At 44.5% G+C, this 15,051-nt stretch overlaps 1 protein-coding gene across 1 annotated transcript in view; it reads right to left on the bottom strand.

Annotated features, from left to right (window-relative positions):
* The window catches only part of LOC106609337 (CUGBP Elav-like family member 2), a 189,266-nt gene extending 174,450 nt beyond the window's left edge, over positions 1-14,816 (bottom strand). Inside the window, exon 1 of the mRNA XM_045722032.1 lies at positions 14,653-14,816. Coding sequence (XP_045577988.1) covers positions 14,653-14,705 — 53 coding nt within the window. The 5' untranslated portion in view covers positions 14,706-14,816. The remainder of the gene's footprint in view (positions 1-14,652) is intronic.
* Positions 14,817-15,051: the final 235 nt, after the last annotated feature.

Below are 15,051 nucleotides of genomic sequence, written 5' to 3'. Positions count from 1 at the left end.
TCAGAGAGAGCAACACGAGATAACCCACAATGCTTTGTTTTGAACTAGAAAAAAGGTGTGAGACGGAGATCAAGAAGAGAAATATAGCAGAGGAATGAACAGTGTGAAATATGGACAGATACAACAGGGTGAGATTGTAGACCTCTGGCTAGAAGACGGCTGTGTTTGTGAGTCAGTCAATGTGTGTGTGTGTGTGTGTGTCTGTGTGCTGACACACTTTCTGCACTTTCACAGGAAGAGCCAGCCTCTGTTTCCTGCCATATGCAGGGAAACAACACACACACACACACACACACACACACAGAGCCAAAAGCGAACTACAGTACGCAACACACACCATTCCTGCAGGCTCCACACTCCTCCAGTCAGAGTCATATGACTTTAATCAGAACATGAAGCAACAGTCAACTCCCAGATAACTCTGCTCCACTCCATCTGCAGCTGCAAAAACACTACATCTCTCTCTCTCTCTCTCTCTCTCTCTCCTTCCCCTCCTCTATCATTCCCTTTCTTCCCGCTCTCCTTTACTCTGTCATTTTCTTTCTTTGTCTGCATTAGGTTCTCCTTCTCTTTCAGTGAAGCAACAATGAAAAGAGCGACAGTCAGGCAATATTCTTCTGCTCAGAGGCTTCGAACTAACATGAAAAAGCAAGCTGTAGAATGGAAAAAAACCCAACCCAAAGCATTCTGGTCCGCTGTAGTTCTCCCTATCTGTCCTTCCCTACATCTCTCTTCATCTATTTCTATTACTCCCTATATTTCTCTCAAGCTGGACTTAATCTCTCTGTGTGTGTGTGTGTGTGTGTGTGTGTGCGGCGCGCGCGTGTGTGTGTGTGTGTGTGTGTGTGTGTGTGTGTGTGTGTGTGTGTGTGTGTAGCCTGTCCTATATTTCCTCTGCTCACACACACAGCAGGCATGTGGAGTAGAGAATGTTACTGATAAAAGCCTATGTCCTATATTTCTTTTAGGTCGTCTCACTACCAGTCCTGTTCTGTTATCTAGTGATCTGATACAGCCAGCTCCAAACCCCTATCCCCTCACTACCAGTCCTGTTCTGTTATCTAGTGATCTGATACAGCCAGCTCCAAACCCCTATCCCCTCACTACCAGTCCTGTTCTGTTATCTAGTGATCCGATACAGCCAGCTGCAAACCCCTATCCCCTCACTACCAGTCCTGTTCTGTTATCTAGTGATCTGATACAGCCAGCTCCAAACCCCTATCCCCTCACTACCAGTCCTGTTCTGTTATCTAGTGATCTGATACAGCCAGCTCCAAACCCCTATCCCCTCACTACCAGTCCCACACAACTACTACAGACCTACTGTACACCTACTACACACCTACTACACTCCTACTGTACTCCTACTACACACCTACTACACACCTACTGTACTCCTACTATACACCTACTACACACCTACTGTACACACCTACTACACTCCTATTGTACACCTACTACACTCCTACTACAGACCTACTGTACTCCTACTGCACACCTACTACACACCTATTGTACACCTACTACACTCCTACTGTACTCCTACTGTACTCCTACTACACACCTACTACACACCTACTGTACACACCTACTACACTCCTATTGTACACCTACTACACTCCTATTGTACACCTACTACACTCCTACTACAGACCTACTGTACACCTACTGCACACTCCTACTACACTCCTACTACAGACCTACTGTACTCCTACTGCACACCTACTACACACCTATTGTACACCTACTACACTCCTACTACAAACCTACTCTACACCTACTGCACACCCACTACACTCCTACTGAACACCTACTGTACTCCTGCTATACTCCCTCTACACACCCACTACACACAGTAGAGCGATAGTGGAGAGATAGAGATACAGTAGAGAGATAGTGGAGAGAGGTAGATACAGTAGAGCGATAGTGGAGAGATAGATACAGTAGATAGTGGAGAGATAGATACAGTAGAGAGATAGTGGAGATATAGATACAGTAGAGATATAGTGGAGAGATAGATACAGTAGATAGTGGAGAGATAGATACAGTAGATAGTGGAGAGATAGATACAGTAGAGAGATAGTGGAGATATAGATACAGTAGAGAGATAGTGGAGAGATAGATACAGTAGATAGTGGAGAGATAGATACAGTAGAGAGATAGTGGAGATATAGATACAGTAGAGATATAGTGGAGAGATAGATACAGTGAAGAGATAGATACAGTAGAGAGATAGTAGAGTGATAGAGTGAGGTCCCTGCTCTGCTGCTCTCTGCTGCCCCTGGGGTACGGAAGGCTCACGCTGGGTGTTGCTATGCAGACGGTGACGCTGGAGCATAACAACAGGGAAAACAGAGTGAGGGATAGAAGAGAGAGAGAAAAGGAGAATGAAACAGCGGGAGGTAGAGGGCAGTTTGGCCGAGCTGACTGCCTGTGTGTGTTCTGCTGTATCATCTCTTCCTGGTGGTTGTGACATGGTCACCTATTGGATCACGCCTATTAAGCAGTCGTCTTTATTACCATTGGTCAGTTTTCTCTACCAGGTTATTGCCCATGTCCAGAGCATTCCCTAAAACCATTATTTTTTTTACATTTTAGTCATTTAGCAGATGCTCTTATCCAGAGCGACTTACAGTAGTGAATGCATACATTTCATACATTTTTTTCCCCGTACTGGACCCCCGTGGGAATTGAACCCACAACCCTGGCATTGCAAACATCATGCTCAACCAACTGAGCCACACGGGACCATTATTCACAGACAGGCTAAGAGATCTCACTTTTTTTTTTTTTCAATGGGCAGAGAGCCAATGTTTTTCTTTCCTTCACTGACTGTCCCCCTCTCCTCCCATCCCTCTCTTCCCTCTGACCCACACTAAGCTTTCCACTTCAGTTTCAAGCAAAAGATGTTTATTTATTCAGACAAGATCTCTTTTTCCTCTCTTTCCTGCTCTCGTTCCCTTTTACACGCTTGTAGAGGATCACTGAGAAAAGGAGGAGGAGAGAGAGAGAGAGAGAAAGAGATAGATTGACATTGGAAGGAGAGAAAGAGAGTCGGAAAGAGGACGATGTAGTGAAACGAGAAAGAAGGACAGAGACAGACAGACAGACAGACAGACAGACAGACAGACAGACAGACAGACAGACAGACAGACAGACAGACAGACAGACAGACAGACAGACAGACAGACAGACAGACAGACAGACAGACAGACAGACAGACAGACAGACAGACAGACAGACAGACAGACAGACAGAGAACCCAGAGCCCTCCCTGGTTTCTCAGCCTTTCTAAGCCCTACTCATAAACCCTACAGATGATTTCAGCCCAGGAGGTTGTGAGACTCCCTAGTGTGCCCGGGGAAACACACGCATATAGGGGGGGGTTAAACCTGCTTTATGGCAGAAGCTTTAGAGTGTATATACACACCCTGATGCCTCTGAGACTAAAACAAAGCAACAAAGCACAGCAGTAAAACAGAGCCAGGAATAAACATTATGTGTGTGTGTGTGTGTGTGTGCCTGTATGTTTATGAGTCTGCATTATTAAACACATTTGTCATTCCTGCCCGGTGGTTGTGTGTGTGTGGTACTCCCGGTGCAGTGTACGGTAAGGTAAGCCAGCCTGTGTGAGAGACTCTGGATATTGAACATCTCCTGTTCTCACGGCACATTTATCCCCATAAAACATCACCTCAGGCCTACATATCAATCCTACACACACACACACACACACACACACACACACACACACACACACACACACACACACACACACACACACACACACACACACACACACACACACACACACACACACACACACACACACACACACACACACACACACACACACACACAGCTTTTGACTAACCTGCTCTCCTGGAGGCAGTCACAGAAGGTGTGTGTGTGTTTTAAGTAGTCGGCTGACTCGACACCCAGGGCTGACGACGGCTGACTAAGTTTATCTCCTATAGTGCCACCGGAGATGGCTTCTATACCAGCCACATGCTACAACACTCAGTCAGTCAAAACCCTGGGATATGGCACAGAGAGAGGGGTCCTGACGTGGCCGTGGGGTGTGAGAATGTGTGTGCCACTGCGTTAAAAGAGAGCGATGCGGGAACGTGTCACACTGAGCAGGTCCGTGATGCGTGTATCTGATGACATAAACAAATACAACATCTGACAGCAGCCAGAAACAAGGTGCGAGAGGTTAAAGACAGACTATGTCAGCCATATACAGGGGAACATGCTGCCTTAAAAGCCTCGGTGGTTCTGTCTCATGCATGTCTCAGTGTGGTGTGCGTGTTTCTTATTCTGTCACAGTTCAGTGTTGCACACACACACACACACACACACACACACACACACACACACACACACACACACACACACACCGCACAAAGAGAGACACACGCATGAGACAGCGCCGCGGAGGCTTTGAAGCCAGCATGTTCCCCGGTATATGGCTGATACACAGAGTTTAACCTCTCAGTGGAGGAGAGAGAACACATCACAGTCACCATAACACGGATATAGCAGGTCTTATACACACTGATCTGTCTATTGGGGGGGGGCTCATGTTGCATTGTCAGTTGAATGCAAATACAAATAGGTGGGACTGTGTAACATGGTAAATTAGAGGTACTGGTATTACCTACACTATCCTATTATGATTGATGACGTTTAAGTTGAGGCCTGTTTAGTGTAACCCTTCTTCTCCTCACCCTTTCTTTCTCTCTCTCTCCCCCTTGCTCATTCCCTCTCTCGTTCCCCCTCTCTCATTGCCTCTCTCTCTCTCTCTCACCCCCCCCCTCTCTCTCTCTGCCTCTCTCATTCCCCCTCTCTCTCTCATCCCCCTCTCTCTCTCTCATATTCCCTCTCTCTCTCTCCAGGGACACCTCTCCGTTTCAGCCAAGCGGAGTAGAAAAAACACTGGGGTTTAAACAAAGCCTACTAGATTCCCTCTGTTAGACGCACATCTGGTTCCACCTCAAAAAACACTCGAAAGAGGATTTCGACACCCACCATCTCAGATTATGCTGAAATCGTTTCTGTTTGGGTGCAATTGTTATCTGTAGTTTCTCTAACAGATAAGAGTAGCATTCCTGAAACATTATTTTGTTGAAACATAATAATATAAATTAAGCTAATTGATTGCACCCAAATTGGCGTTTTTAAACTTAAATAGGATTCATATAATCTTCAATAAATATAGCAACTAACATCTGATTTGGACCCTAACATCTGATTTGGACCCTAACATCTGATTTGGACCCTAACATCTGATTTGAACCATCATTTTTCGTAACAATGAGTAAGTTTTGGGGCGGCAGGTTAGAGCGTTGGAATCCCCGAGCTGACAAGGTAAAAATCTGTCGTTCTGCCCCTGAACAAGGCAGTGTGTGTGCTACCTGCGCAAAATCGATAAAAGGGTGTGGCAGTAGCAGGAACAGCGGCATCTAGCGGGCAAAACCTGGTACTTTCACACTCATTTATAGTAAATAATGCAAGCGACTTCAATGGCTAATTTCTCTGAACAGGGAAATTAGATTCACAGGGAACACATCACATAGGATGAAGAAGCAATAGTTTAAGCAGCAGCTCCATACCATGGTTGCCATGGCGCTGTGAGGAAGCCTAGGCATAGAGCTCTGTAAATATAGTTTTTTTATTGCATATATCTGGTGTTTTTGAGCCAAAGATTTGCAAATGTTTTTGTTTTGGCTAGCTGGCTGGATAATGTTTTTGTTTTGGCTAGCTGGCTGGATAATGTTTTTGTTTTGGCTAGCTGGCTGGATAATGTTTTTGTTTAGAAAATGTATTTTGCAACGCTCACACACGCGACGCGAGCGGTGTGGTCAGCATGTAAGGCACTACAGGCTTCACTACAGACCCGGGTTCGATCCCAGGCTGTGTCACAGCCGGCCATGACCGGGAGACCCATAAGGCGGTGCACAATTGGTCCAGCATCGTCCGGGTTAGGGTTTGGCCGGCCGGAGCGTCCTTGTCCCATCGCGCTCCAACAACTCCTTGTGGTGGGCCGGGCGCATGCACGCTGACTTCGGTTACCTGTCGTTCGGTGTTTCCTCTGACACATTGGTGCGGTTGGCTTCCGGGCTAAGCGAGCATTGTGTCAAGAAGTGCGACTTGGCAGGGTCGTGTTTCGGAGGATGCATGGCTCTCGACCTTCGCCTCTCCCGAGTCTGTACGGGGGTTGCAGCTATGGGACAAGGCTGTAACTACCAATTGGACTACCACTTTTTTTTTTTTCACCTAGCTGGCAGTTCCTGATCCTCTGAGAGCATGATTTCAGGACTGGCCTGAAACGTGAGAGGAATGGGAGACAGAGGAATACAGCAGTGCTGAGGCAGAGGGCTCGTAGTGAGGACGACTGTCTACTATTCTGAACTGCATGTGGTGAGCTTTCTGGAGCCCAGAGCTGCTGAGGCATCAGCCAAATGGGTGCTACGGAGAGTGGAAGAGGAGAAGTCCAGTCAGGCTGGTCCCCAGACTTGCCCTCTACAAGATCACCAGCAGACTCCATCATCTACCATCCTCTGACCAGCTCCTTCCATCAAGCCATGAACCAACCCTCTCCATCTCCAGAGAGGATTGCAGCATTCAAAGACTTGGCCTCTATTGGTTGACCTGTCATGATACTGTATATTGCTTGTTGTTTTTTTGCTCTTGAACTGCTTTGAGATTCAATGAAAGGCACTGTTGAAGTTGAATAAATTATTATCATTATTATTGTTATTATAATACCACCTGTTAGACAGATAACTGATTCTGGAATTGGCGTGAGATGTAGGGGGTCCATGGGTGTCTTTTGACTTACTCAATGGTAGGAAGAAGTTTGGTCTAAATCAGATGTTGGGTACTATATTTATTGAATAGAATATGAATCCTATACATTAAAGGGGCCAAAGTTTGTGCAATCAATTTGCCTAATTTTAAAATTACTTTTGAACAAAATAATGTTGCAAGAATGTTAATCTTATCTGTTTCTAACTACAGAAACAATTTTTGATGATGATTGGTGTCATGCCCCCCCCTTTATTTTCTCTCCTGTTCGCATTCTCTCTCTCTCCCTCCTTCGTCTCTCTCACGTTTTTATCCAGCTTGCTGAGCTAAAATATGTAATGATCTTCAACTGATTCCGGGGGTTTGACGTGGAAGAATTCATCGCCCTCTCCCCGCACCCCCTCGTCTGAGCCATTCACACAGAAACACTGAACGCTGTATTGTTCACTTCGTTGCCGTGGCACAATACCCCCCGCCCCCGCTCCAGTGTCACAATGCTTTGATTGACATGGGTCCAGCTGAAGAGTGAATCGCCATGGCGACCGGAGTCCATCACAGACGAGCAGGCCAACCGACCTCTCCCTCCTGCTCTCTCGCCGTCTACCACCTAGAAGTTGACCGATTAATCGGAATGGCCAATTAATTAGGGCCGATTTCAAGTTTTTATAACAATCGGAAATCGGTATTTTTGGACGCCGATTTGGCCCAATTTTTTTTTTACACCTTTATTTAACTAGGAAAGTCAGTTAAGAACACATTCTTATTTTCAATAACGGCCTAGGAACGGTGGGTTAACTGCCTTGTTCAGGGGCAGAACGACAGATTTTTACCTTGTCAGCTCAGGGATTCAATCTTGCAACCTTACGGTTAACTAGTCCAACGCTCTAACCACCCGCTTTACATTGCACTCCACGAGGAGCCTGCCTGTTACGCGAATGCAGTAAGAAGCCAAGGTAAGTTGCTAGCTAACATTAAACTTATCTTATAAAAAACAATCAATCAATCATAATCACTAGTTAACTACACATGGTTGATGATATTACTAGTTTATCTAGCCTGTCCTGTGTTGCATATAATCGCTTAGGTACACATTGCTCCAACGTGTACCTAACCATAAACATCAATGCCTTTCTTAAAATCAATACACAAGTATATATTTTTAAACCTGCATATTTAGTTAATATTGCCTGCTAACATGAATTTCTTTTAACTAGGGAAAATACGTCACTTCTCTTGCAACAGAGTCAGGGTATATGCAGCAGTTTGGGCCGCCTGGCTCGTTGCGAACTGTGAAGACTATTTCTTTCTAACAAAGACAGCCAACTTCGCCAAACGGGGGATGATTTAACAAAAGCGCATTTGCGAAAAAAGCACAATCGTTGCACGACTGTACCTAACCATAAACATCTTTAGCCTTTCTTAAAATCAATACACAGAAGTATATATTTTTAAACCTGCATATTTAGCTAAAAGAAATCCAGGTTAGCAGGCAATTTTAACCAGGTGAAATTGTGTCACTTCTCTTGCGTTCATTGCACGCAGAGTCAGGGTATATGCAACAGTTTGGGCCGCCTGCCTCGTTGCAAACTAATTTGCCAGAATGTTACGTAGTTATGACATAACATTTAAGGTTGTGCAATGTAACAGGAATATTTAGACTTAGGGATGCCACCCGTTAGATAAAATACGGAACGGTTCCGTATTTCAGTGAAAGAATAAACGTTTTGTTTTTGAGATGATAGTTTCCGGATTCGACCATATTAATGACCTAAGGCTCGTATTTCTGTGTGTTTATTATATTATAATTAAGTCTATGATTTGATAGAGCAGTCTGACTGAGCGGTGGTAGGCAGCAGCAGGCTTGTAAGCATTCATTCAAACAGCATTTTCGTGCATTTTGTCAGCAGCTCTTCGCTGTGCTTCAAGCATTGCGCTGTTTATGACTTCAAGCCTATCAACTCCCAAGATTAGGCTGGTGTAACCGATGTGAAATGGCTAGCTAGTTAGCGGGGTGCACGCTAACAGTGTTTCAAACGTCACTTGCTCTGAGACTTGGAGTAGTTGTTCCCCTTGCTCTGCAAGGGTAATGCTGCTTCGAGGGTGGCTGTTGTCGATGTGTTCCTGGTTCGAGCCCAGGTAGGAGCGAGGAGAGGGACGGAAGCTATACTGTTACACTGGCAATACTAAAGTGCCTATAAGAACATCCAATAGTCAAAGGTATATGAAATACAAATCGTATAGAGAGAAATAGTCCTATAATTCCTATAATAACTACAACCTAAAACTTCTTACCTGGGAATATTGAAGACTCATGTTAAAAGGAACCACCAGCTTTCATATGTTCTCATGTTCTGAGCAAGGAACTTAAACGTAAGCTTTCTTACATGGCACATATTGCACTTTTACTTTCTTCTCCAACACTTTGTTTTTGCATTATTTAAACCAAATTGAACATGTTTCATTATTTATTTGAGGCTAAATTGATTTTATTGATGTATTATATTAAGTTAAAATAAGTGTTCATTCAGTATTGTTGTAATTGTCATTATTACAAAAAATATATATATAAAAAAAAAATAATAATAAAACAATTGTAAAAAAATTATTGGCCGATTAATCGGGATCGGCTTTTTTGGGTCCTCCAATAATTGGTATCGGCGTTGCAAAATCATAATCGGTCGACCTCTACTACAACCCTGCCTGGTTTTCTCTTCACCTCTTTCCTTTCTAACTCCCCGGGTCAGGGTGGCTTCATCACTCTCCCCATTGCTCCATTCATCACATTCACTTTAACAACAACCCTGTCGCAAAAACAAAACTAACGTCATTGCATTTCCCAGGCTTACAGTTGATGTTTTGTTTCAGAGAGGCTCTCTTAAAACACTGAGAATAACGCTGAGCACATAATGTCCATTTCCAAACCAGAACCACTACATCCAGGGTAGGGGCCTCACTCTCCGTCTCTACCCAGCCTGGTGTCACCCTCCTCTGGCCACACAATGCACATCCATTGGGGTGCAGATTAAAAGACCCAAGCCAGGACCACAGTTGCCCTTGCCACTGCTCAACCGCAAAGGGTGGATTTAGAGTCAGTGTTTGTAATCCTATGACCTGCAGGGGTTAGCAGGCTATGGACACACACACACTGCAGATTTAAACCACATCGGACAGACACTGGCCTCAGTAATTAGGTAGATAGATTTGTGTCTCGGGGATAAAGCCACTGAGTCGGAGCCACAGTTAACTGGATTACTTAAAACTAACACTGGGTCAAATGCTGAATGACCCCCCCACCCTCCCAATCCTCCAACCCCCCCCCTACTCCTTCATCTATACCCAAATCCCCTAGTGACAAAGCCACCTCACATACACTTCCACTTCCAGACCGAGGCACTTGTGTGGGCAACAGATAATACATTATTTACATGATTGGCCACAGGTGAAAAGACCCTATGGCTTATCGATGCTGTCCTTGTCTGTGCCCCAAATGGCACCCTATTCCCAACACAGTGCACTATTTGTGACCAGGACCCATAAGGCTCACTCTGTGACTGAATGAACATCTGTTTACGATTTATCATGTCTGAATAATCCAGAATTGAGATCTGTGTGTGTGCGCGAGTGTGTGTGTGGGTAATTCAAACTTTCATGCAAATGTCCTTCCCATTGACGTTAATGCATGATTTATGCAACACTGCTTCGAGAGGCAGTGCGTCACACACGCACATCTCAAGTTAGTGAGGCTCCGGTCCTAGATCTTTACATTACACTCCAAAGGGTTTCTACATGAAGACATTAATTGTTTATTGTTAAAGCACTCTCTCTCTCTCTCTCTCTCTCCTTCACTCTCTCCTTCTCTTTTGATTATTCCCGTATTGGCAGGCATCAGAGTTTACATCCAGCAGTTATTTAACCAGCCCTGTAATAGAATACAAACCTGACTTCTCCTCGCTCCCTAATCTAATAACAGACCTACCTTGTCATTGCTCTGTGTGTGTGTGTGTGTGCTAAGTGTAATTCTGGATGTAATCAGGTGGAATTAATAAGCATGCTGTTTCTCATTATGGAATAACTGTGCTGCTCTTCAGAATAGGAGAGGCTGACTAGGAGAGCAACAGACAGGCTTTACACCCACAACAATGCTTTGTTACACAGATAAACTGAGCTGTGTGTGTGTGTGTGTGTGTGTGTACGTGCGTATACGGTATATTTTTGGTCTGGATGCGATACCTGTGTGTGTTCATGTGTGTGTGCGTGTGATAAATGTATGATAGTCAGATGGAGCTGGTGAAAGGCTGCAGCAGCCACACCCTGGAGCTGATCAGATAAGGATGGAGTAAACGGAGGTCCAGCCAGAGGACCAGAGGACCAGAGGAGGGTGCAGATGTCCACGTCCATCTGGAGCAGCAGGCAGATTATCGTTAAGACACAGATCGAGAACCTTAGATATAATACTCTGTTTCGGTTGAAATAGGCACATTCAGTCCACGTTGGTTTTCTAACAGTCTTCCATATCAAAATGTTATTATCCCTCAGCACCACTCACCTCCACACAACCTCCCCTATCGGAAAGATCACACATCAGATACACCATATCAAACTGATTTCATTACATGTATTTTCCTATTAGATTTTCAGGAATGTGTCCTCTGACAACAGCAAATGAACACACGTTCCCTACAGTGCAGTGGGCATGATGGACGGTCATATGCTGGATACTCCAGAATGAGAGCAAAAGAATACAAATATCACATAGTCATCTCAACAAACTAAACCAGAAGCTACAGTGTACACAACATCCAAGATAATACAGTGTACACAACATCCAAGAAAATACAGTGTACACAACATCCAAGATAACACAGTGTACACAACATCCAAGATAATACAGTGTACACAACATCCAAGATAATACAGTGTACACAACACCCAGGATAATACAGTGTACACAACACCCAGGATAATACAGTGTACACAGCATCCAAGATAATACAGTGTACACAACACCCAGGATAATACAGTGTACACAGCATCCAAGATAATACAGTGTACACAACACCCAAGATAATACAGTGTACACATCACCCAGGATAATACAGTGTACACAGCATCCAAGATAATACAGTGTACACAACACCCAGGATAATACAGTGTACACAGCATCCAAGATAACGGAGAGACTGTACTTCTTTGGTCCTGCATATTATCCAACCACACAATAACACCATGCGCATAACATACCACGCCACGGGGAGTGCTGCTAATTGTATGTGACGGAGGTGTTTGGGACTGTCGGTGTCTTAATGGTATGTGTGTGTATCTTAATGAAGTGTGTGTGTGTGTGTGTCGGAGGTGATCCTCATTAGGGAGATGCGGCTGTGCCTCGGAGAAGAAGCACGGAGTTGCTTCATTATAATACACTAAGCTAACAGTGAAAGAGAAAAGAGACAGAACGAGAGAGAAAAAGAGAGGGGGGAGATAGAAGAGGATGTGTGTGTGTGCGGAGGGCCAGCCCTAAGCTGGTCTTTATTAAGATGCTCAGTCTTGAGAGACGGACAGCTGCTCCTGCAGCTAATCTAAAGCAGCAGAGGTTTAATAAAGAGAGAGTGAGACAAATACCCCTCCATCACTCCCCTCCTCATCCTCTCCTCCTTCATCACTCCACTCCACTTCTCATCCTCTCCCCTCCTCCTTTCCCTTCATCACCCATCTCTCATCCTGTCCTTCAACAAACAGATTACATCCCTCAATGATCGGGGCCCGCCCTCCGCTTACCAGCGCAGTGTGTGTGTGTGTGTGTGTGTCCACTTAGAAAAGAGAGACTGTTTCATACACACATTCAAAAGTTGACTGAAAGGTCAAGAATTTAGTTCCCGATATACTCATCAGAATTACCAACTGCCTACATATTACGAAGATTCTCAATCACCCCGAGAGGCGTCCTGGTTAACCAAACAGATCAGTGGAATAGGAAAGACAGGAAATAGCCTCCATAGAGAAACAATGGGTCATCCTCCCCATCTGCACCTTTATTTATGTGAGTGTGTACGGGTCAGTGGCACAAGCCATTTCATGTCCCAGGCTCCACCCCTATAAGGCTAGACTGACATCATTCCGTCTTCACAGGCTCACAGTCACAGCAGCAATAAGCATGTTCTTTAGGGTTCCTTTGTTAAAAAATAAATATCTATTCCTGATTTATTGATGAGGAATTTCTAGTAAGGAATAAGGAATATTTACACAGGGAATGATAAAAAGCAGCATTAAAAGAGATTTCTAGAGCCTCGTGCTCCACCGTCACTGTGGCGTATCAAAGTGAAAATAGAATTTCAGAATCCGAACTAGACCATCTCTGCTGATGAGGAGTCCGCCGAGGGAATTATCATGACTTATTTAGTATCAAAAGTCTTCAATATCCAAATTCCAGCATTTAAAAGTCACAAATTCCAGCTAAAATGTTAAATGACAGTGCATGCATAAATACACATTTTGCAGATGTAGGCTATTAGTTGGTAATATGAAAGGTTAGGGTAGAAAGTGTTAGTGTAGCCCAGAGCCATATATATTGGTGTAACCTATAGTGTTGTAGCTGTAAGACAGTCCTGGAGGAGGGAAACAGAGAGGAACTGAGCAGAGGACCACAGGTGCAGGCATAGCTGTGGGAAGTCGTTTTGGGGGTGGGGGTCGCTAATACAGGACTATTAAAGCCCCAGTGCACTACTTTTGTGGGAAAAAATCTTTTTTTCAGAAACATTTTATTTTTCCCCCAGATTTTTCAGGTGGTGCTGTAACACCCTCTGCACCCTACTTCCAGCGACTCAGAGCAGGTAGGTTATTTTCTCAGCTAGCTTCACAACATTCTTTCAAGAAATGACCCTGCTGAGCACTATAATGAAAATAGGCTACACATTGCTCTGAAGATGTGATGTGAAAAGTTGGAGCAACAAACGTTTTTACTCCTTCAGGAGGTGCAGAGATGGAGTGGAGAAACTCATCTTCCATAGGTACGCTAACAATGTTGTGTTTAAAAAATAAAACATGGCATGTTATAGGCTAAACTGTAAATTACAGTTTTTCATAAACAAAAGAGAGCTAAGTGAAGGGGATATAAACTTGCAATAAATGTCCACTCAATGCATCCTTTGCAATAAATACGTAGCCTATATGACTCCAGGGCGTTGTGACAACGCAGCTCTCAAAGACAGTAGTCTAGGCTAGACGGGTCGGTGAGGATGATGATGGTGCCCATAGTCTACAGTAGGTATCGGCAACTGTAAATTGTTGAGGAACTTTGTGGTCCACGGTGCGAGAGGGAAGATCACCAAGGGTTAATAAGATGGAGGGCTGATGAGCAGCTTGCATTCGTCCGACACGACAGCAGAAAGAGAGGGGGAGAAAAGAGAACAAGAGCTTTACCGAAACAGGACCCGACATCGCAACAAAAAAATGTTTTTGCCGAGGGCGCAGTATTGCTGCTGTACTGTAGGTAGCATTGTTAATTTACCTGTAGACTTCCAGTCATTGTTAACAATGGCTCGCAAAACTACCGCTAACTTCCTTCATAGGCCTACTGCATGCAGAGGCATACAAATGGTATTCACGAGTTTATTTGACTCTTGATAAGTATAAAAGGGGCTAAACGCCAGAATATCGCAGTATCCCTTTAAGCCAATGCAATGCAAGTGGGTACGTCCGCGGTACAAGTCGCTACATCCATCCACCAGCGATAACCCTTTGCCACCCGCGTCCCACCCAGCACCGCACGTTGGGTATCACAACAATTCCCTCCTATCATTTCTGCTGCATTCATAAAGCGAGCTACAAAACGGGACTTGGACTTACCTTAACACGTTCCAGTTTTTCAGTGGGTCCAGGTCTGAAATTATAGAAACCATTGTTGACTAGCTAGCAGCACGGGGCGCGATAGCTTAACAAAAGCGGCGAGAGCTGTACTCCGTCTGCAAATGACAGTAGCGCTAGGATGCAACTCGTCCTACTTCTTGGCTGTGTGATACGCGCTGTCATAGCTCTCTCCCTCCGCCCCCTGCTGAAAGCCTGCGCTCTGCCGCTACACACAGCGACCGATTTCTCCACTTCTCCAGCCATCCCCAAAGCCTCATAAAACAAGATTATAATCCTATACAGAACAAATTAGTGACTATTTATTCAAGAGCACTTTTCATCCAAAGCACCGGAAAATGTGTATTTACAATAATTACCTAGGCTATAATTTATAATTAG

Source organism: Salmo salar, chromosome ssa07 (assembly GCF_905237065.1).
Source record: "Salmo salar chromosome ssa07, Ssal_v3.1, whole genome shotgun sequence".
In the NCBI taxonomy this organism is placed as follows: Eukaryota; Metazoa; Chordata; class Actinopteri; order Salmoniformes; family Salmonidae; genus Salmo; species Salmo salar.
The sequence above is the reverse complement of the archived record's forward strand: the minus strand, read 5'-3'. Positions and strand labels throughout refer to the sequence as shown.